The 17,078-nt window shown below is 43.8% G+C and overlaps 1 protein-coding gene across 3 annotated transcripts in view; it reads left to right on the forward strand.

The window, feature by feature from the left end:
* Positions 1 to 17,078, forward strand: part of WBP1L (WW domain binding protein 1 like) — a 58,701-nt gene that overhangs the window by 28,668 nt on the left and 12,955 nt on the right. For all 3 annotated transcript variants that reach the window (XM_068548477.1, XM_068548475.1, XM_068548478.1), the window contains one exon: positions 16,039 to 16,141. In XM_068548477.1, the coding sequence (XP_068404578.1) occupies positions 16,039 to 16,141 (103 nt within the window). The remainder of the gene's footprint in view (positions 1 to 16,038; positions 16,142 to 17,078) is intronic.

Consider the following 17,078-nt stretch of genomic DNA (forward strand, 5'->3'; position numbering starts at 1 on the left):
CTTCATGACCATTTTTTGTTGCTGTTTTTTAGATTCCATATATATGTGTTAGCATACGGTATTTGTTTTTCTCTTTCTGACCTACTTCACTCTGTATGACAGACTCTAGGTCCATCCACCTCACTACAAATAACTCAATTTCGTTTCTCTTTATGGCTGAGTAATATTCCGTTGTATATATGTGCCACATCTTCTTTATCCATTCATCTGTTGATGGACACTTAGGTTGCTTCCATGTCCTGGCTATTGTAAATAGAGCTGCACTGAACATTGTGGTACATGACTTTTTTTGAATTATGGTTTTCTCAGGGTATATGCCCAGTAGTGGGATTGCTGGGTCGTATGGTAGTTCTGTCTTTAGTTTTTTAAGGAACCTCCGTACTGTTCTTCATAGTGGCTGTATCAATTTACATTCCCACCAACAGTGCAAGAAGGTTCCCTTTTCTCCACACCCTCTCCAGCATTTATTGTTTGTAGATTTTTTGATGATGGCCATTCTGACCGGTGTGAGATGATATCTCATTGTAGTTTTGACTTGCATTTCTCTAATGATTAGTGATGTTGAGCGTTCTTTCATGTGTTTGTTGGCAGTCTGTATATCTTCTTTGGAGAAATGTCTGTTTAGGCCTTCTGCCCATTTTTGGATTGGGTTGTTTGTTTTTTTGATATTGAGCTGCATGAGCTGCTTGTAAATTTTGGAGATTAATCCTTTGTCACTTGCTTCATTTGCAAATATTTTCTCCCATTCTGAGGGTTGCCTTTTCGTCTTGTTTATGGTTTCCTTTGCTGTGCAAAAGCTTTTAAGTTTCATTAGGCCCCATTTGTTTATTTTTGGTTTTATTCCCCTTTCTCTAGGAGGTGGGTCAAAAAGGATCTTGCTGTGATTTATGTCATAGAGTGTTCTGCCTATGTTTTCCTCTAAAAGTTTGATAGTGTCTGGCCTTACATTTAGGTCTTTAATCCATTTTGAGTTTATTTTTGTGTATGGTGTTAGGGAGTGTTCTAATTTCATTCTTTTACATGTAGCTGTCCAGTTTTCCCAGCACCACTTATTGAAGAGGCTGTCTTTTCTCCACTGTATGTTCTTGCCTCCTTTATCAAAGATAAGGTGACCATATGCACGTGGGTTTATCTCTGGGCTTTCTATCCTGTTCCATTGATCTATATTTCTGTTTTTGTGCCAGTACCATACTGTCTTGATTACTGTAGCTTTGTAGTATAGTCTGAAGTCCAGGAGCCTGATTCCTCCAGCTCCATTTTTCTTTCTCAAGATTGCTTTGGCTATTCGGGGTCTTTCGTGTTTCCATACAAATTGTGAAATTTTTTGTTCTAGTTCTGTGAAAAATGCCAGTGGTAGTTTGATGGAGATTGCATTGAATCTGTAGGTTGCTTTGGGTAGTTAGTCATTTTCACAATGTTGATTCTTCCAATCCAAGAACATGGTATAGCTCTCCATCTATTTGTATCATCTTTAATTTCTTTCATCAGTGTCTTATAATTTTCTGCATACAGGTCGTTTGTCTCCTTAGGTAGGTTTATTCCTAGGTATTTTATTCTTTTTGTTGCAGTGGTAAATGGGGGTGTTTTCTTAATTTCACTTTCAGATTTTTCATCATTAGTGTACAGGAATGCAAGAGGTTTCTGTGCATTAATTTTGTATCCTGCTACTTTACCAAATTCATTGATTAGCTCTAGTAGTTTTCTGGTAGCATCTTTAGGATTCTCTATGTATAGTATCTTGTCATCTGCAAACAGTGACAGCTTTACTTCTTCTTTTCCGATTTGGATTCCTTTTATTTCTTTTTCTTCTCTGATTGCTGTGGCTAAAACTTCCAAAACTATGTTGAATAATTGTGGTGAGAGTGGGCAACCTCGTCTTGTTCCTGATCTTAGTGGAAATGGTTTCAGTTTTTCACCATTGAGGACGATGTTGGCTGTGGGTTTGTCATGTATGGCCTTTATTATGTTGAGGTAAGTTCCCTGTATGCCTACTTTTTGGAGGGTTTTTATCATAAATGGGTGTTGAATTTTGTCGAAAGCTTTTTCTGCATCTATTGAGATGATCATATGGGTTTTCTCCTTCAATTTGTTAATACGGTGTTATCACATTGATTAATTTGCGTATATTGAAGAATCATTGCATTCCTGGGATAAACCCCACTTGATCATGGTGTATGATCCTTTTAATGTGCTGTTGGATTCTGTTTGCTAGTATTTTGTTGAGGATTTTTGCATCTATGTTCATCAGTGATACTGGCCTGTAGTTTTCTTTCTTTGTGACATCTTTGTCTCGTTTTGGTATCAGGGTGATGGTGGCCTCGTAGAATGAGTTTGGGAGTGTTCCTCCCTCTGCAATATTTTGGAAGAGTTTGAGAAGGATAGGTGTTAGCTCTTCTCTAAATGTTTGATAGAATTCACCTGTGTAGCCATCTGGTCCTAGGCTTTTGTTTGTTGGAAGACTTTTAATCTCAGTTTTAATTTCAGTGCTTGTGATTGGTCTGTTCATATTTTCTGTTTCTTCCTGGTTCAGTCTTGGAAGGTTGTGCATTTCTAAGAATTTGTCCATTTTTTCATGGTCTCATTCTTGGTTTCAAATACTGCCCAGCCTATCCTGTGGTTTTCTTCAAGGGTTTGGAAATCCCTGGTTACCCCCAGGCAGTGGTGTGAATACCTGTGACCTCCCACTCCTCGGGGTGTGGCTCTGGAGTGTGGTGAGGAGGCCCAGGATAGGCTGGGACAGGTTGCCAACAAAAATAGAATGTGCAGTCACTCCCCTGCCTCAGGAGTAAGGTTACGGGTTGATGGGCCAGGCTCAGATTGTGCTGGGTTACTGTAAACCTATCATGGCCAGAGAGCCTTTGGTAGGTCCCGCAGTCATCATGTGAAATCACATCACCACAGCCCTGGCCTAACTCTTGGAGGATCCCTTCATGTTGCTGCTTGTACGGCATAGTGAAGAGTCACAAGGAGCGTGCAGGAGGACTAGCCTTTGGGGTTACTTGACCGTCAGTCACCAGGATTAGTACTTTCTGAAGGTTTTTGCATGTCTGATCCTTTGCTAGGGTAGGTTCATTTATGAGATTGACTTCATCCTTGTCTCAGGGAATTTACAGAGTGGTTGGGGAGCCCAGGGGACAATTAGGTGACAAGACTGGATGGAACACAATTCTGCGCCAAGTTGTGTGGTTCAGTTTGGCTGGAATGGTGGTTCGAAACTGGAGGCAATTTTGCCTCCCTCCCCAAGGGACATTTGGCAATGTGTGGACATTGTTGGTTGTCATATCTAGGGGGTTGGGTGGGGTGTTGCTACCGGCATCTAGTGAGTAGAGGCCAGGGATGCTGCTGAACATCCTACAAAGCACAGGACAGTCCCCATGACAAAGAATTATCCGGCTCCAAATGTCAATACAGTTGTCCCTCAGTATTCACAGGGGTTTGGTTCCACAAGCTCCACGGGTAGCAAAATCCGAGGACGTTCAAGTCTCTTGTGTAAAATGACTAAGTCCACTTGGCCCTCCTGTATCTGTGGGTTCCGCATCTGTGATTCAGCAGGCCTGGGATGGACCCTGTGGATACCAAGGGCCGACTGTCGTGCCAGGGTGGAGGCACTCTGGGCTGAAAACTACTGCTGCCTAGTGCATGGCACTCTGCTCAGGAGGCAGTCACAAGCCACAGGCCTCAGGAAGGGTGGATTGACATGTTTTAATAAAGGGGAAATGGGCGTACTTTTCCCTGCTGCTTTCTAAGCAATAGGTACTTTTTGTCCAGAGATTTAGAATCTTGACATCTTGGTTGCCCCTAATCAGCAGGAACTATGCCTTGTCAAGGACAGGTATAAAGTTAATTTTTTATGGCCAGTAGATAAGATCAAGCCCTTCTGGAACTGACATTTTATCTCTTGCTCTGAAAAACCTGGATAACCACCCCCCAGAAGGTAGGATCTCAGAAGTGCTCAAATAACTTTAAACAGCTTAAAGAACAATTAGGCTACAGTTGTTTTAATAACAGGCCGTATTCCAAGCCCAGTCCCTGTTGCTGTGGCCTGGGTTTATTGTAATCTATTTTCGATAACATATAGAAGAGGGGGATACTAAATTCCCCCTCTTCTAAATCATGTGGCGTCTCTTTTAATTTTAAGGTGTAAGGTCTTAAAATTCAGAAAGTTCTTTAAAGTTATTCAAGTCTTTTGGAGAGACCGTCTGGATCCGAAGATGTTTTTAAATCTTGTGTCTGTTCTCAGGGAGACCATTTTTAATGTAACCCTTTGTTGAGGTAGAAGCAAATGGTTTCCTTGAACAGCGTGGAACTTTTTTACTGGCAATAAATCTCTGGTACTAGTCTCTAGACAGGCAAGCACACAAGACAAGTCCTGTTATTATTTCTTTTGCTCCCAACAAAAGCCTGCTGCAGTGGGATGGAACTGCTAAGAAAAAAAATGAGGTTAAATTTAGAACTTTGCTTAAAGTGAGGAAGGTCTCTGAGACACCCCACGTGTTCTTCACTGTCCAGTGAAACTGTGGTGAATCTCTTTTAAAGCACAACAGCAGCAACTTAACCTGTACCTTCAATATTTCAGATCCCTTTGAAAACTGTACCTCTTTCTAGGCAAAGAAGTGATTATTTTATTTGATCAAGAGCCATTTTCAGGATATAACAAAGACTTTGATGAGCTGGAACCCAGTCATAGAAAGAATACTGAACCAAAAGTCAGAAGACCAGGGTTTTGACAGTCCTGATTCTGTCATCCTGCAGCCTTAGGCTAAGTGTCAGTTTCTTATCCGTAAGATGAGGGCGGTAGCACTTCTGATGTCTTGTAGGGTGCTGGCTGGCAGGCTCAAATGTGAGGCTGGCTGTTAAAGAAGTTTGAAAAGCTTGAGAGTCCTATATAAATGTGCATTATATAAACTGATTAGATATATGTGTGTGTTGTGTATATACCATCATTGCTCCAAATTACGATCCTGAGGCTTTGCCACATTATAAATTGTTAAAAAAAAAAAAAAAAAGAATGAATTCTGTTGATTAGACTGTACTTATTAATTAAGGCACAGAATGAACCTGAATATTTCAGGAAGGTTTTCTGCGACAAGAACTGAGACATAAACTTTTTTTTTAACCTAACAGCTTAGTAATTACAAAGTTCCTCAAAGGCAAAGTCCATATCTTACCTGTCATTTTTGTGCCTGTCAGCATCTATCATGAAAGTTTAGGATAACCCCTAAGCATCCTGTTCTTTCCACTAAAATTCGGGCTTTAGATCCAGAAAACATGTTCTAGCTGGGTAATCACTCTGAACCTCAGTTTCCTGGTTTCCTGTAAAAAAGAGAGGAATACATAACATGGGTAAAAATGCCTAGCCAGATGCTCGATTAACACAGGCACTGGGCAGAACTTGGTTCTCTGTCGCATTTCCTGAGTGTTGTAGCCGTAGGTTTTCCTGATTCGCTAGAGGTATTCTCCTCATCCAGTGAAGAGGGGCCCTCCTTTTTGTCTAGGTACCTATTTTATATGGCGTGTGTAAGATGTTGCTGGAGCCTCAGTGAAGAGAGTTCAGATGTCTGCCATTTATATTTGGCCCTCTGCAGTAGGCCTTAACCTCAGGGTGAGGGGATGAGCGGAGTATTACTGAACTTGAGAGCCAGAGGAGCTAATCAGATGCCCACAGGGGCCAGGCAGTGACACACCTGAGTCAAGCAGATGGGGTTGCTGGCCAGGAGGGATTTCAGGGAGGCTGCGGTGGAGCCAGAGCACGTACACGTCGGTGGCCCTGCCTAATAGGGCCCCGAGGGAATGTGGGCCCTGGATTTTCAGAAGCTGGAAATCTGAACTTCTCTATGAATCCTTCTCATTTTAAGATGTTGACAGTTAATTCCATGTTTTAAAAAAGTTGTAAAAAAAATTTAAGAAAGGTACCGTGTGGGCATAGAACTCATTAGTGGGCCCATTGTGGCCCACGGGCCAGCAGTTTGCAATCCCTGCTCTCAAGCAGGAGGAGCAGTGATAAAACTAACGCGAAGGGAGGGACTTGCCCTCATGACCAACTGTGGAGACAAAATAGCAGAATTGCCCTCCTGCTCTGCTCGAGTGCCACCTGCTCTGTTGCATGCTACTGCTATTTTATCCCTTGGCTCCCTGCACCATCCCTTTCTGAAGATGCCATACTTCTCAGTGCATTTATTCTGTGGCAGAAGAAGTCAGTGATGAGGGATTGCCACGATACCTCAAGGTAGAACTGTTTTTCCTTGTAAGTGTCCAGGGGTGAAAGAGTGGCAGGTTAACCCAATGTCCTGAGCCGCTGCAGCCGGCCAGGTCCTTCAGGCCTGCATGCACTGGGACGTCAACAAGTAGCCTTTAATAAAACCATGGGATATGTTGCAACTTCCGATCTTTGCTCTGGGATTTTCCTACCACGATCAAGTGGCTTTTTCTGAGTTTGTTACTCAGGTTCCTAATAGCAACACAGGAAATGGGTTTTAATTTCTTTGCCGGCTGCTCTGTTTGGGGGCTATTTAATGAGGATCCAGTTGCAGTGCAGCTTTGGCTGTAGCAGTACTGGTATGGATAGGAGCGTACATAACTAACGTGTCACATGTTTAAAAAGTTAAGTTTATGATCTGTTATTTGTATTTTTTTATGGAATGAGGCAGAGAGAGTATAAATAATTTTTTTAAAAAATAATTTTATGTGCCTTGATTCTAAGTGGCAGTTCTTGAGGGTAACTGTGTTGGGATGTGTTCAAGATTATAGAAAGAGAATATAAGACTATTCCACTTCTGGAGGGCAAGAACTGTGTATATTGTATTTTTTTTTAACACCTTTATTGGAGTATAATTGCTTTACAATGGTATGTTAGTTTCTGCTTTATAACAAGTGAATCAGCTATACATATACGTATATCCCCATATCTCCTCCCTTTTGCATCTCCCTCCCATCCTCCCTATATTGTATGTTTGTTATAAATCTAGGGCAGTGGTTCTCAAATTTGAATATATGTGAGCATAACCAGGGGAGTATGTATTAAATTGCAATTCTTCAGTCTCTGCCCCCAGAGGTTCTCAATCTACATTCTTAACAAATACCCCAGGTGATTTGGGGCCTATGGACCATACTTTGGGAAATGCATCTCTGTTTTGTTGCCTTTGCTGTCTAAATGTGTTCATTGCCACTTGAGGGCAAATTCACTCATTTGTGAGATGCCCTGATTTGTTCTGATTCACTGTGTTGCTCTTCCTCGGATTCTTAGAGAGTGTCAGTCTTCTGGAGTCCCCAGAGAGAATTGTTCCAGGGACCCTCACAGGTTGAAGTAAAGGGACCAAATCCCTCCTATAGCAGGGGTCCCAGGGACTCCCCTTCAGCAGCACACACTGCAGCCAAATCTTGAAGCAGCAGCTCCCCCCATTGGTTCTAGGCTTTTCTCAAGTGTGTCACTAGTTCCAGGTTTTGGCTTTACCCTTTAAATTACTTTGCAGCTAGAGGATGGGAGACTGGGTGCTCCTGAGCCCAGGGAGCTGGAGCCTAGAGCCCTTAAGGGGTAAAGTACACTATCAAATCTGAGGGGTGAGCTGAATCTTACCAGACTGGATTTATTGGCTTGGTTAGGGAAACATGCCGAGGCTATTTGTCCTTTCGGAAAATTACTGAACTCAACAAAACAGCATAAAAATTCTTTCCTAGCATCTGATTGCATACAAAGCAGAATCTTGGTTCACTTCTTAGCAGGGGCTTGCCCTTTATCAGAAAGGAAGAAACTGGGCTCCTTTAGCTAGTAAAGTTTAAAGGAGTATTTGTCATGTGTAGTATATACTGGGAGGGATGCAAAAGTAGAATGTGACAATCCCTACCATCAAAGAAAGGGAGATTAGAATGACACCTAGGAAACAATGGTCTAGGACTCCTGTGGAATCATCCCTCTGCCTCAGTTTACTTTCCTTCATCCCCAGCTGTTCTGTAATGTCCTCCCACATTTCAAGATGTGTACCCTTGGGACTTCCATGGCAGTCCAGTGATCAAGACTCTGTGCTTCCACTGCAGGGGGTATGGGTTCGATCCCTGGTTGGGGAACTAAGATCTCGCATACCACCCAGTGTGCCCCCAAAAAATGTGTACCCTTGAACAATTATACTTACTTCCTGCAGCTCTTCAAACAGCCTTAAAACTGTTAGTAGGGGAAAAGTGACTTTAACTTTCTTACTGTAAAAATAGAGGTAAATCCACAGAACTTTTAAGAGTGTATTTTATGACCACCTACAAATCATTTTCTAAGGATCTGGACCTGAAAGTGTTGCATTTTCAGAATTTAAAGATTCTGTCTAGGATAGAACAAAAATAGCTGATTCTGAGTTAAAGTTGCTTGCCTGTTGTATGGCCTCTTTCTGAATTCTCAGTTCTTCCTTTCACATTATTCTTTCTTAGATTCACTGTACTCAGCCACACTAGCCTTCTTTCTTTTCCTAGAGCACACCAGGTTCATTCCTGCATTGGTGTCTTTGCATACACTTGACATTCCCTCTGCCTGGAACACTGTTCCCACAGGTCTGCTGTCTCCTTCTCATCATTCAGGGCACAACTCAGACATCACCCTCTCAGGGAGGCCTTTCCTGACTGCCCCATGTAAAGCCCTTTGTCCTATTATCCTGTTTTATTATCCTTGTGAAGCTTATTACTACGTTAAATTCTAATTTCACTTGTTAATTTTCAGTCTTCGCCCACTGGAATGTATTTAAGATCTTTTTGTCTTTGTTGTTCTCCAGTTTCAAACAATGTGCCCAGGTGTGAGTTTATTATTGTCTGAAAATTCCCTATCTTTAATCAGTTCCGGAAATTTTTCAGTCATCTCTTTAAATATTGACTCTCCTCCATTTTCCTCTTTCCTTCTTGAGCTTCTTATTTCTCATTTTCCATTTCTATGTTTTCTCTTAATTGGTAGAAGCTGGTTGCTGGGTAATTTTCTCAGATCTGCTTTCCAGTTCACTAATTCTCTCTTTAACATGGTCTAATCTCTGTGTAACCCACCTGTTGAGTTTTTAATTTTAATAACTTTTTTTTCTACAAGTTTTATTTTTTCCTGAAATCCATTTGGTCACTGTCTCTTTAGTATGTTCTTTTCGGCTTTAATCACTTGAAACGTGTATATGTATTACAGTTTATCTGATCATTCTATTAAGTTTTTTTGGAGAGTCTTATCCACCTATTTGTTGAATTTCCCACATTTTGTTTGTGATGAATTATTTTTACATAAGTTTTTATATTTTGTGTGAGCTCATCTTCAACAGAGCTTTATCTGTGGGCATCTTTCATGCCCTGATTGAGGGTAGGTCTCTTTAGAGTTTTACATTTCTTCTACCAGGTGTCCCATTCTGGGACTACTTTTTTTTTTTTTGGCTGCATTGGGCCTTCATTGCTGCTCATGGCCTTTCTCTAGTTGTGGCGAGTGGGGGCTACTCAGCTACTCTGTTGTGGTGAGCTTGCTTCTCATTGCGGTGGTTTCTGTTGTTGCGGAACACAGACTCTAGGCTCACAGGCTTCAGTAGTTATGGCATGAGGGCTCAGTAGTTGTGGCTCACGGGCTCTAGAGTGCAAGCTCAGTAGTTGCGGCGCACTGGAGTAGTTGCTCTGTGGCATGTGGGAATCTCCCCAGACCAGGGATTGAATCCATGTCCCCTGCACTGGCAGGCGGATTCTGAACCACTGCACCACTTCCCAGGGAAGTCCTGGGACTACTTTTTGTGTTAAAATTTTGGCTTGGGGATTCTCAAGACTACGTAGTAGCACAATTCAGATCTCAAATTAGCTTGCGGAAAAGCCGATGGTTACAGATTATTAGAAGAGATACTTTTTCCTTCTCAATTCAGACCTTTCTTATTGTCACTGTGTGCCAAAGGGCTAATTTTTTTCTAGTCTGCTCTGTCTCTTTGAGGGTCTTCGCCTTATATTGGGACTCAGTTCCAATTCCCTGTTTTAGGTGGACCCAAGAAAATAAACAGCCCTTCTTTCCACCGCAACTGGGAAGGCCAGATCTCATTTAACACTGTAGTTTCTAGTTCCCCACCCCCAACGTTTTTGGCCCGAGGGCTTCTTCCTTGCTTTGTTGCAAGCTCAGCTGTGTAATTAAAAGAATATATATATTTATATATATAAATTCTTTATTGAATTTGTTATAATATTGCTTCTGTTTTACATTTTGGTTTTTTGGCCGTGAGGCATGTGGGATCTTAGCTCCCCGACCAGGGATCGAGTCCGCACCCCCTGCATTAGAAGGTGAAGTCTTAACCACTGGAACCGCCAGGGGAGTCCCAAAAGAATATTATTATATTTTTAAAGTTACCTACCCAGCTACATTGCTAGAAGCAGGATCTTTTCCTCTAGAACCTCTTGCTCAGCGTGGTAGCTGTAGCGTCCAACACAGTGCCTGGCACGTGGGGAAAGGGTATCAATACGTATTTGTTATTTGATTTGTAGAGATGGATGTTTCCATTAGGAACCATTCCTTTCACCTGTAGAGAGGGCCAGAGATGGTGCTCCAACTTCATTCATATCCAGCAGCCGAGAGATTTAGCATCTGTGCTTTAACATCCTGTGAAGGATTTCAATTTTCCTATTTTTCACTTTTAAACTTTAAAACTTCAGCACTTTCCTAAGGGCATGAAGGTGCTGTTGCCAGTTGCTAGCAGGGTTTTCCAGCCCCATAAATTGGCAAATTAAAACCATCCCCGGGGAACCATTACTGCCCAGTGTCTCTTTTTATGCTGGCACTTTGAAAGTTCTTAACGCTGATTAAATTGACCTTTACAGTGGCTGCTCAGCTAAGAATAGAAACTCTTAAGACATTGAAGCTCTTAAGGAAAATGACGTTAGTCCCAGAGTTTATGCTGCCGCCAAAGAGATGAGGTAACTTTTTGCGTATGTGCAAAAGGCATACTGTTCATCCTCTTCCACTGTAAATAATGTTCTTTCCAGGGCAGTGTTGGTCTTGCTTCCTGCTTCTTCACACCTGTGCTTTTTGTTTGGTGACCATATGTGCCCCGTTTCTTGGAGCTGGTCACTGCGGTACCAGAGCTGAAGGCACACGTTTAACAAATGAGGATCCTGATGGTCATCATCACAGTCATTCTGCGGTGAAAGACCTCAGCACAGGAGCATGTGTTATTCACCCAAAGTTTCTTTATGACAGGTCTATGTTTCTAGCATATTTGGGCCAGGAGTTTGTGCAAATGAAAACATTGCCTGGGAAAAAGTATCTTTAAAATGCAAATCTTATCTTGTCCCTGCTTACCTAACTTCCTTACCTACTTGTTCAACCATTTCCTAGCTAAAGGGCTTTGCTTGTACCATTTCCTTTGCCTGGAATGTTCTTCCCACCCCTCTTCCCTAGTTACTAACTTTCTAACCATCCTGGCAATCTCAGTTCAAGCTTACCCTCCTCACAGCTATCTGGACCTCCTTGACTAGTTCCTAGTTCTTAATTATTGTAAGCTTTCACCAAATCACGTATTTTTCCTTCTTACGGTTTTTTTTTTTTTGAAAAACATTCAGTTCTTTTGGGAATTATTTATTTATTTATTTATGGCTGTGTTGGGTCTTCGTTTCTGTGCGAGGGCTTTCTCTAGCTGCGGCAAGTGGGGGCCACTCTTCATTGCAGTGTGCGGGCCTCTCACCATTGCGGCCTCTCTTGTTGCGGAGCACAGGCTCCAGACGCGCAGGCTCAGTAATTGTGGCTCACGGGCCTAGTTGCTCCACGGCACGCGGGATCCTCCCAGACCAGGGCTCGAACCCGTGTCCCCTGCACTGGCAGGCAGACTCTCAACCACTGCGCCAGCAGGGAAGCCCCTTCCTACAGTTTTGTCTGTATGATTACTTTATCATCTTTCATTAGACTTTAAGCTCCATGAGGGTAAAGAGCATTACTGCTTTGGCCTTTTATGTGCCCATTGTGTTCCCCACCACTAGTTCAGTGCTGGTGCAGGCAGGATAGGTACTCAGTAAATGTTGAAGGAAGGAGTGAAGGCCCTGTGTTCCCCAATGGGACAAACACCATTCTGCTTTTCAGAAAATCAGTATGTGAAAATAATGACCTTTCAAACAAAGAAGAGAGGAAGCCCAAGCATGTTGCCCCTCCTCACTGCCAAGTAGAAGATGTTCCCAAAGTCAAAGAGCTCCACAAGGGCAGGGCCCTTATCTTTTCCCTCAAAGACGAAATGTTGATTTTGTTTGGTTTGGGGCTTTTAAGTGGATTTATTTAAGCATCTGAAGTGTAAAAAGCAAGTGAAGAAGTATAACTTAAACCAAGGAGGCTGTAGCTTAATAGTTAAAAGCTCAGACTCTGGAGTCAGATGAATTAGATTGGACTGCTTCCTAGCTGTGTGGCCTCCAGCAAGTGACTTAGCCTCTGTTGACCTCAATTCTCTTATACTACCCTCTTCATAGTGGTGCTTTCAAGTTTAGATGAAGGAAGACTTGTAAGGCATTTAGAACAGTGCCTGGCACATAGCAGGTACTCAGTATACACTAGCCGTATTATTCACCCCAGATCATTCTGCCTTCACGGAGGCTGCATAGCCATTGTTTCATTCAGCAAACCTTTGTGTGCCAAGCACTGTGCTCATTCTTGGGGTTGGGGAGGGGGATTAAGGAGACAGAGCTCCTGCCCATAGGGAGGGCACGATATATTCTCTCGTTCACTCTTGAGAAGGGGGGGTGGGGTGGGATATTAACTTCCCACTCTTCAAGACTTGGCCTGAACAACATAATATGTGTGTAGTGCTTGGAGATGCTTGGAAGAAAAGCAAAGGGTGCTCATAAAGAGTGCTGAGAATTTTTCATATTTGAACTTTCCATTGCATTCTCTCTAGTTCCTTTTTCTATTCTTCATGTGTCTGGAGCAGCCCACATTGCCAGTGAACTTTACTCTTCTGAGAAATAGTTCTAAGTGAATGCAGAGTGCTGTTTATTGAATGGTCTTTCATGCCCAGCGATAATGGCTCATAGAATAGCGTTGATACTGAGACCTCAGAGAAGTTAAGTCATTTACCCAAGTTACACTGTAATAAGCATAGTGTGAGAAGTGGGCTTTGAACCCAGATCTGACTGAATCTTTACCATTTGTATCTTGAGCTGCCTGGAGATCCTTGAAAGTCCTTTGGGTGACTTCCTCATACAGGGAAGGGTGGAAGAGCACCAAGCAACATTTGCACACCTCTGTTCTTTGCTGTGACTGAGAGGAGGCATAGGTTACAGGAGCTCTTGCATTGGCTCGAGGCTGCTGTCAAAGGGAATGGGAGGTGGGTAGGCTAATAAACCCTTTGGGTTTAAGGAGACGTGAGTGAGCATCTTAACCAGCTCTAGGGCCATTGAGTAACTTGTCCAGAGTGCCGTTCCTCTGTAATGGCAGAGCTAGGGCCAAACACAAGGCTTCTGGATTTTCCTTTCATACCACAACGTCTCTTTCTCTGGAGGAGCTCATGACACTCACATCTCGCTACCTTCTTAGTCCTTCATGTCTTCCTTGCTAAAGGTCCATGAACCCACATCTTGTCTTCTTTAACTGCCTACCTGCTTTCCTTCCTTCTGCAGCAGAAAATGACAGTTCCCATAACCAAGATCATCTCAGGCAACTTGGGGACTCTGTTTGGGGGGAGGAAAGCAGGGGATGAGATACACTGGGTAAAAAGTATTTGAGGAACTGAGTTAAATGATGTTGCCACAGTCTGCTGTCCCTGGGAAAGTGGAGGCAGAGCAGGGAAAAAGAGTGGGGTTCTGTTTACACTGGGCTTCCTGCCTCGGAGGATGGGAGAGCCAAGAGAAAAGCTGACACCAGTAGGTCATGAGGATGCCACTTGTTTAGATTTCAGACACGTTCCATTTCATGCCTCACGGAGGACCAGTTGGCCGCCCTGTGTTCCGAGCCTGGACCTCATCTGGTGAATTTTCTTGAGGCAGAAGTGTCCCTGGATTCTTTCATGTGTCAGAGTGTAGGCAGCGCGGCCTCTTTTAGAAACTATGTGGACAGTTTGAACTGTGCTCTTGTGAGCCAGGCCAGAAGAATGGCATTTCAGGGCCTGGTAAACTTGGGAGAAACTTTTTGATGTCCTTAGGAAAGCAGTGTTTTGCTCTGAAGTCAAGAGGGAGAGGGTGTGTTCTAGCAAAAGCAACGAACACAGATCTGCTTTCTCCACACGCGTCAGGCCTCAGAGGAGACATCCCACTGGACAGCCACCTGCTACGTGTGCCATTTTACTTATGGCGGACACAGGAAGGCAAAGATAGGAAGAACTCTGTTTGCAATACTATTGTGAAACCCTCATTGTCAGAGTCGACAAATGCCTTTCCCATGTTTCCTTCTTCCTAAACCCCTTTACAGCAGGGTGTAAGACTCTTAAAGACCAGGAAACACCTGAGGATGTGGTGGAAACATGCACTGAGCCAGGGATCTGGGGTGTAGCCGTGCACTTTCTTTTGTCCTCGTGGCTTCAAGTGCCCAGCCTCTAGCCCTGTAGACAGTCGCTGGAGTGCTTTGTTTGTACCCTTGGCCAAACAGACAGTGGAGTATAAAGCAAGACCCAGAGAACAGGAACCGACCCTGTGACTTGAGTTTCCACTGGCAGACGTCCACCCGGGTGTACACTGTGGGCAGGGTCAGCCTGAGTAGCAGCACATATAATACTGTGGTTTTAGTTTCTTTGCTGAGCAGGGTTTTTTCCCTTCCTAGCTCTGTGCCTCTTGAGGTTAGGGACAATTTCTTATTCATCGTTGTATTCCTCGTACCCAACCCAGTGCTTGGCACAAAGACTGTGTCCAGTCACTGCATGTGTTACTTCTTTAGAACAAAGAAATGTTGAAAGCCAGATCTTCTAGGTCTCATCATATGCATTGTGACCCAGAGGACATTTGAGGCTGAAGTTTAGGTCAGCCGGTGGGGTATTTCATATCTTAACTACGAAATATAAAAAAAACCTTTCCACCTCCATCCCTCTCCACCAGTGCTGTGAATAGAATTTGGCAAAATGCTAGATGGTTACTCAGCGGTGCCCTTTCTGTAGCTGTCCCTGACAAGGGACAGTGTGAATCCTAGATCCAGTCAAGATTATTAAGAGACCATTTGGTAAGCAAAAAAAGATCTAGCAAATTGAAATTGGACTAGGTCACCTGAGCAAGTCACCCCTTTTTTTTTTTTTTTTTAATTTTATTTATTTATTTATTTATCCATTTATGGCTGTGTTGGGTCTTCGCCTCTGTGCGAGGGCCCTCTCCAGCTGCGGCAAGTGGGGGCCACTCCTCATCGCGGCGCATGGGCCTCTCACTATCACGGTCTCTCCTGTTGCCGAGCACAGGCTCCAGACGCGCAGGCCCAGCAACCGTGGCCCACGGGCCTAGTCGCTCCGCGGCATGTGGGATCTTCCCAGACCAGGGCTTGAACCCATGTCCCCTGCATTGGCAGGCAGATTCTCAACCAGTGTGCCACCAGGGAAGCCCCACCCCTTTTCTTAAGATTGAAAGAATTTTAGTAGCAAGATTTTTAGCCTTCTTTTGAATCACACTGTAATTAACCTTGGAGATATGTGTTCTGAAGGGAAGATGGACTGACTGACCAGATGCCAATCCTAGAATACGTGCTGCCTTCATTATTCTGGGAACTTTCACAGAGAAACGGATTTATTTAAAATATACAGCCTATTACAGGAGAATCACCACCTTCTTACTGGCTGAGTTTAGCACCAGAACGTGGAGTGTTTCTGCTTAGATATAAAGAAAGCAAGGAGAGCTCTGCTCTTTACCAGTCGGCTTTGTGTACTGAATCCTCTTCCCCCTTTAATAAACCATATTATTTTTCTTAACTCTGCTGTTGTTGTGTGGTTCTTTCTTTCTTTCTTTCTTTCTCTTTCTCCCTCCCTCCCTTTCTCTCTTTCTTTTCTTTCAGTAAACACTGGTACAAACCATTTTGGTGGAAGGTGGGCAGGCGATCAGTAAGAGGAGGATGAGAAGAAAAGTAGTGTTTAAAAGCTATAATTTAATATGCTACAGTGTTTTTTTTATTTCTTTTAGGATAAGGAAACCTGCGTGGGTACCAACAATCAAAGCTACATCTGTGACACAGGACACTGCTGTGGACAGTCTCAGTGCTGCAACTACTACTATGAACTCTGGTGTAAGTCCTTGCCTGGGGATGTCTTGGCATCCCAGGGTCTCGGTTACCGCCTCTGCTCATTGGGAAACCATAGGCTGGTCAGCCCTTTTCTTATTCTCTTGGTGGCAGTGTTGGTGAGCAGAATCTGCTTCCAGGTTCTAGAAGCGGTCTCTCTGTAGAGGAGGAGAGCTCTGGTGCTCTTCAGACACCATGCGCTAAAGACTGGAGAACATGGTCTGAGACTTCTTAAGAAGCTGCGGTTAGCAGGTCTGCTGCAGAATCTCCTGAATGGGGTTCTCTTTGATGCCCTCTCCAGGGTGTGCCGAGCAGTGACAACAACTTACATCCTCTCATGGGCCAGCCCAGGTGCCCAGGCTCGCCATCTTTGCAAAGAGAGGTTTGCAGCAGCCAAGCTGCTGTGAATGCTGTAATGCCATTTTCTTGTAAGAAGCACCAAGGCTTCCAGAATTCCCCAGAGATCATCAAGGAGCTGCCTCTGTTTCTGAGGGTCTCTCTCAAAGGGATAATCTTTCCCTAGGTCCTTGCCGACAGAGCCCTCCTGGAGAGAAGGAGTCTAGAGGTTCAGCCCCTTTTCTTCCTTCCCCAGATCACAAACTGAAGTGTCTAGAGGCTTCTCCAGTCTACCTAACCTGTTGCTGTCAGCTCAGTGCCATGTGGAGACAATCCTCGTCTTGCCACTGCTTGGTGGCAGCCAGGATGGCTTGCACCTTCCAGAGTTGCACAAAGGTGGTGACATTGCCGTGGTCTTCAGGGAGTGACCCAGGCTTGGAGAGTTCACTAAAGCCCTTTGTACTCTAATCTTCTTGGAACTCAGACGAGACACTGTAGGATGCCAGACAAAGAAGGGGAGGATGTGAGGGTCCTAAGGGCAGAGAGTTGCCAGGTGACCAGCGTGCAGTGGTTCTCGTAACTGTCTGTTGCTAGAGGAAACGGTAGA

Source organism: Eschrichtius robustus, chromosome 7 (assembly GCF_028021215.1).
Source record: "Eschrichtius robustus isolate mEscRob2 chromosome 7, mEscRob2.pri, whole genome shotgun sequence".
Classification (NCBI taxonomy): Eukaryota; Metazoa; Chordata; class Mammalia; order Artiodactyla; family Eschrichtiidae; genus Eschrichtius; species Eschrichtius robustus.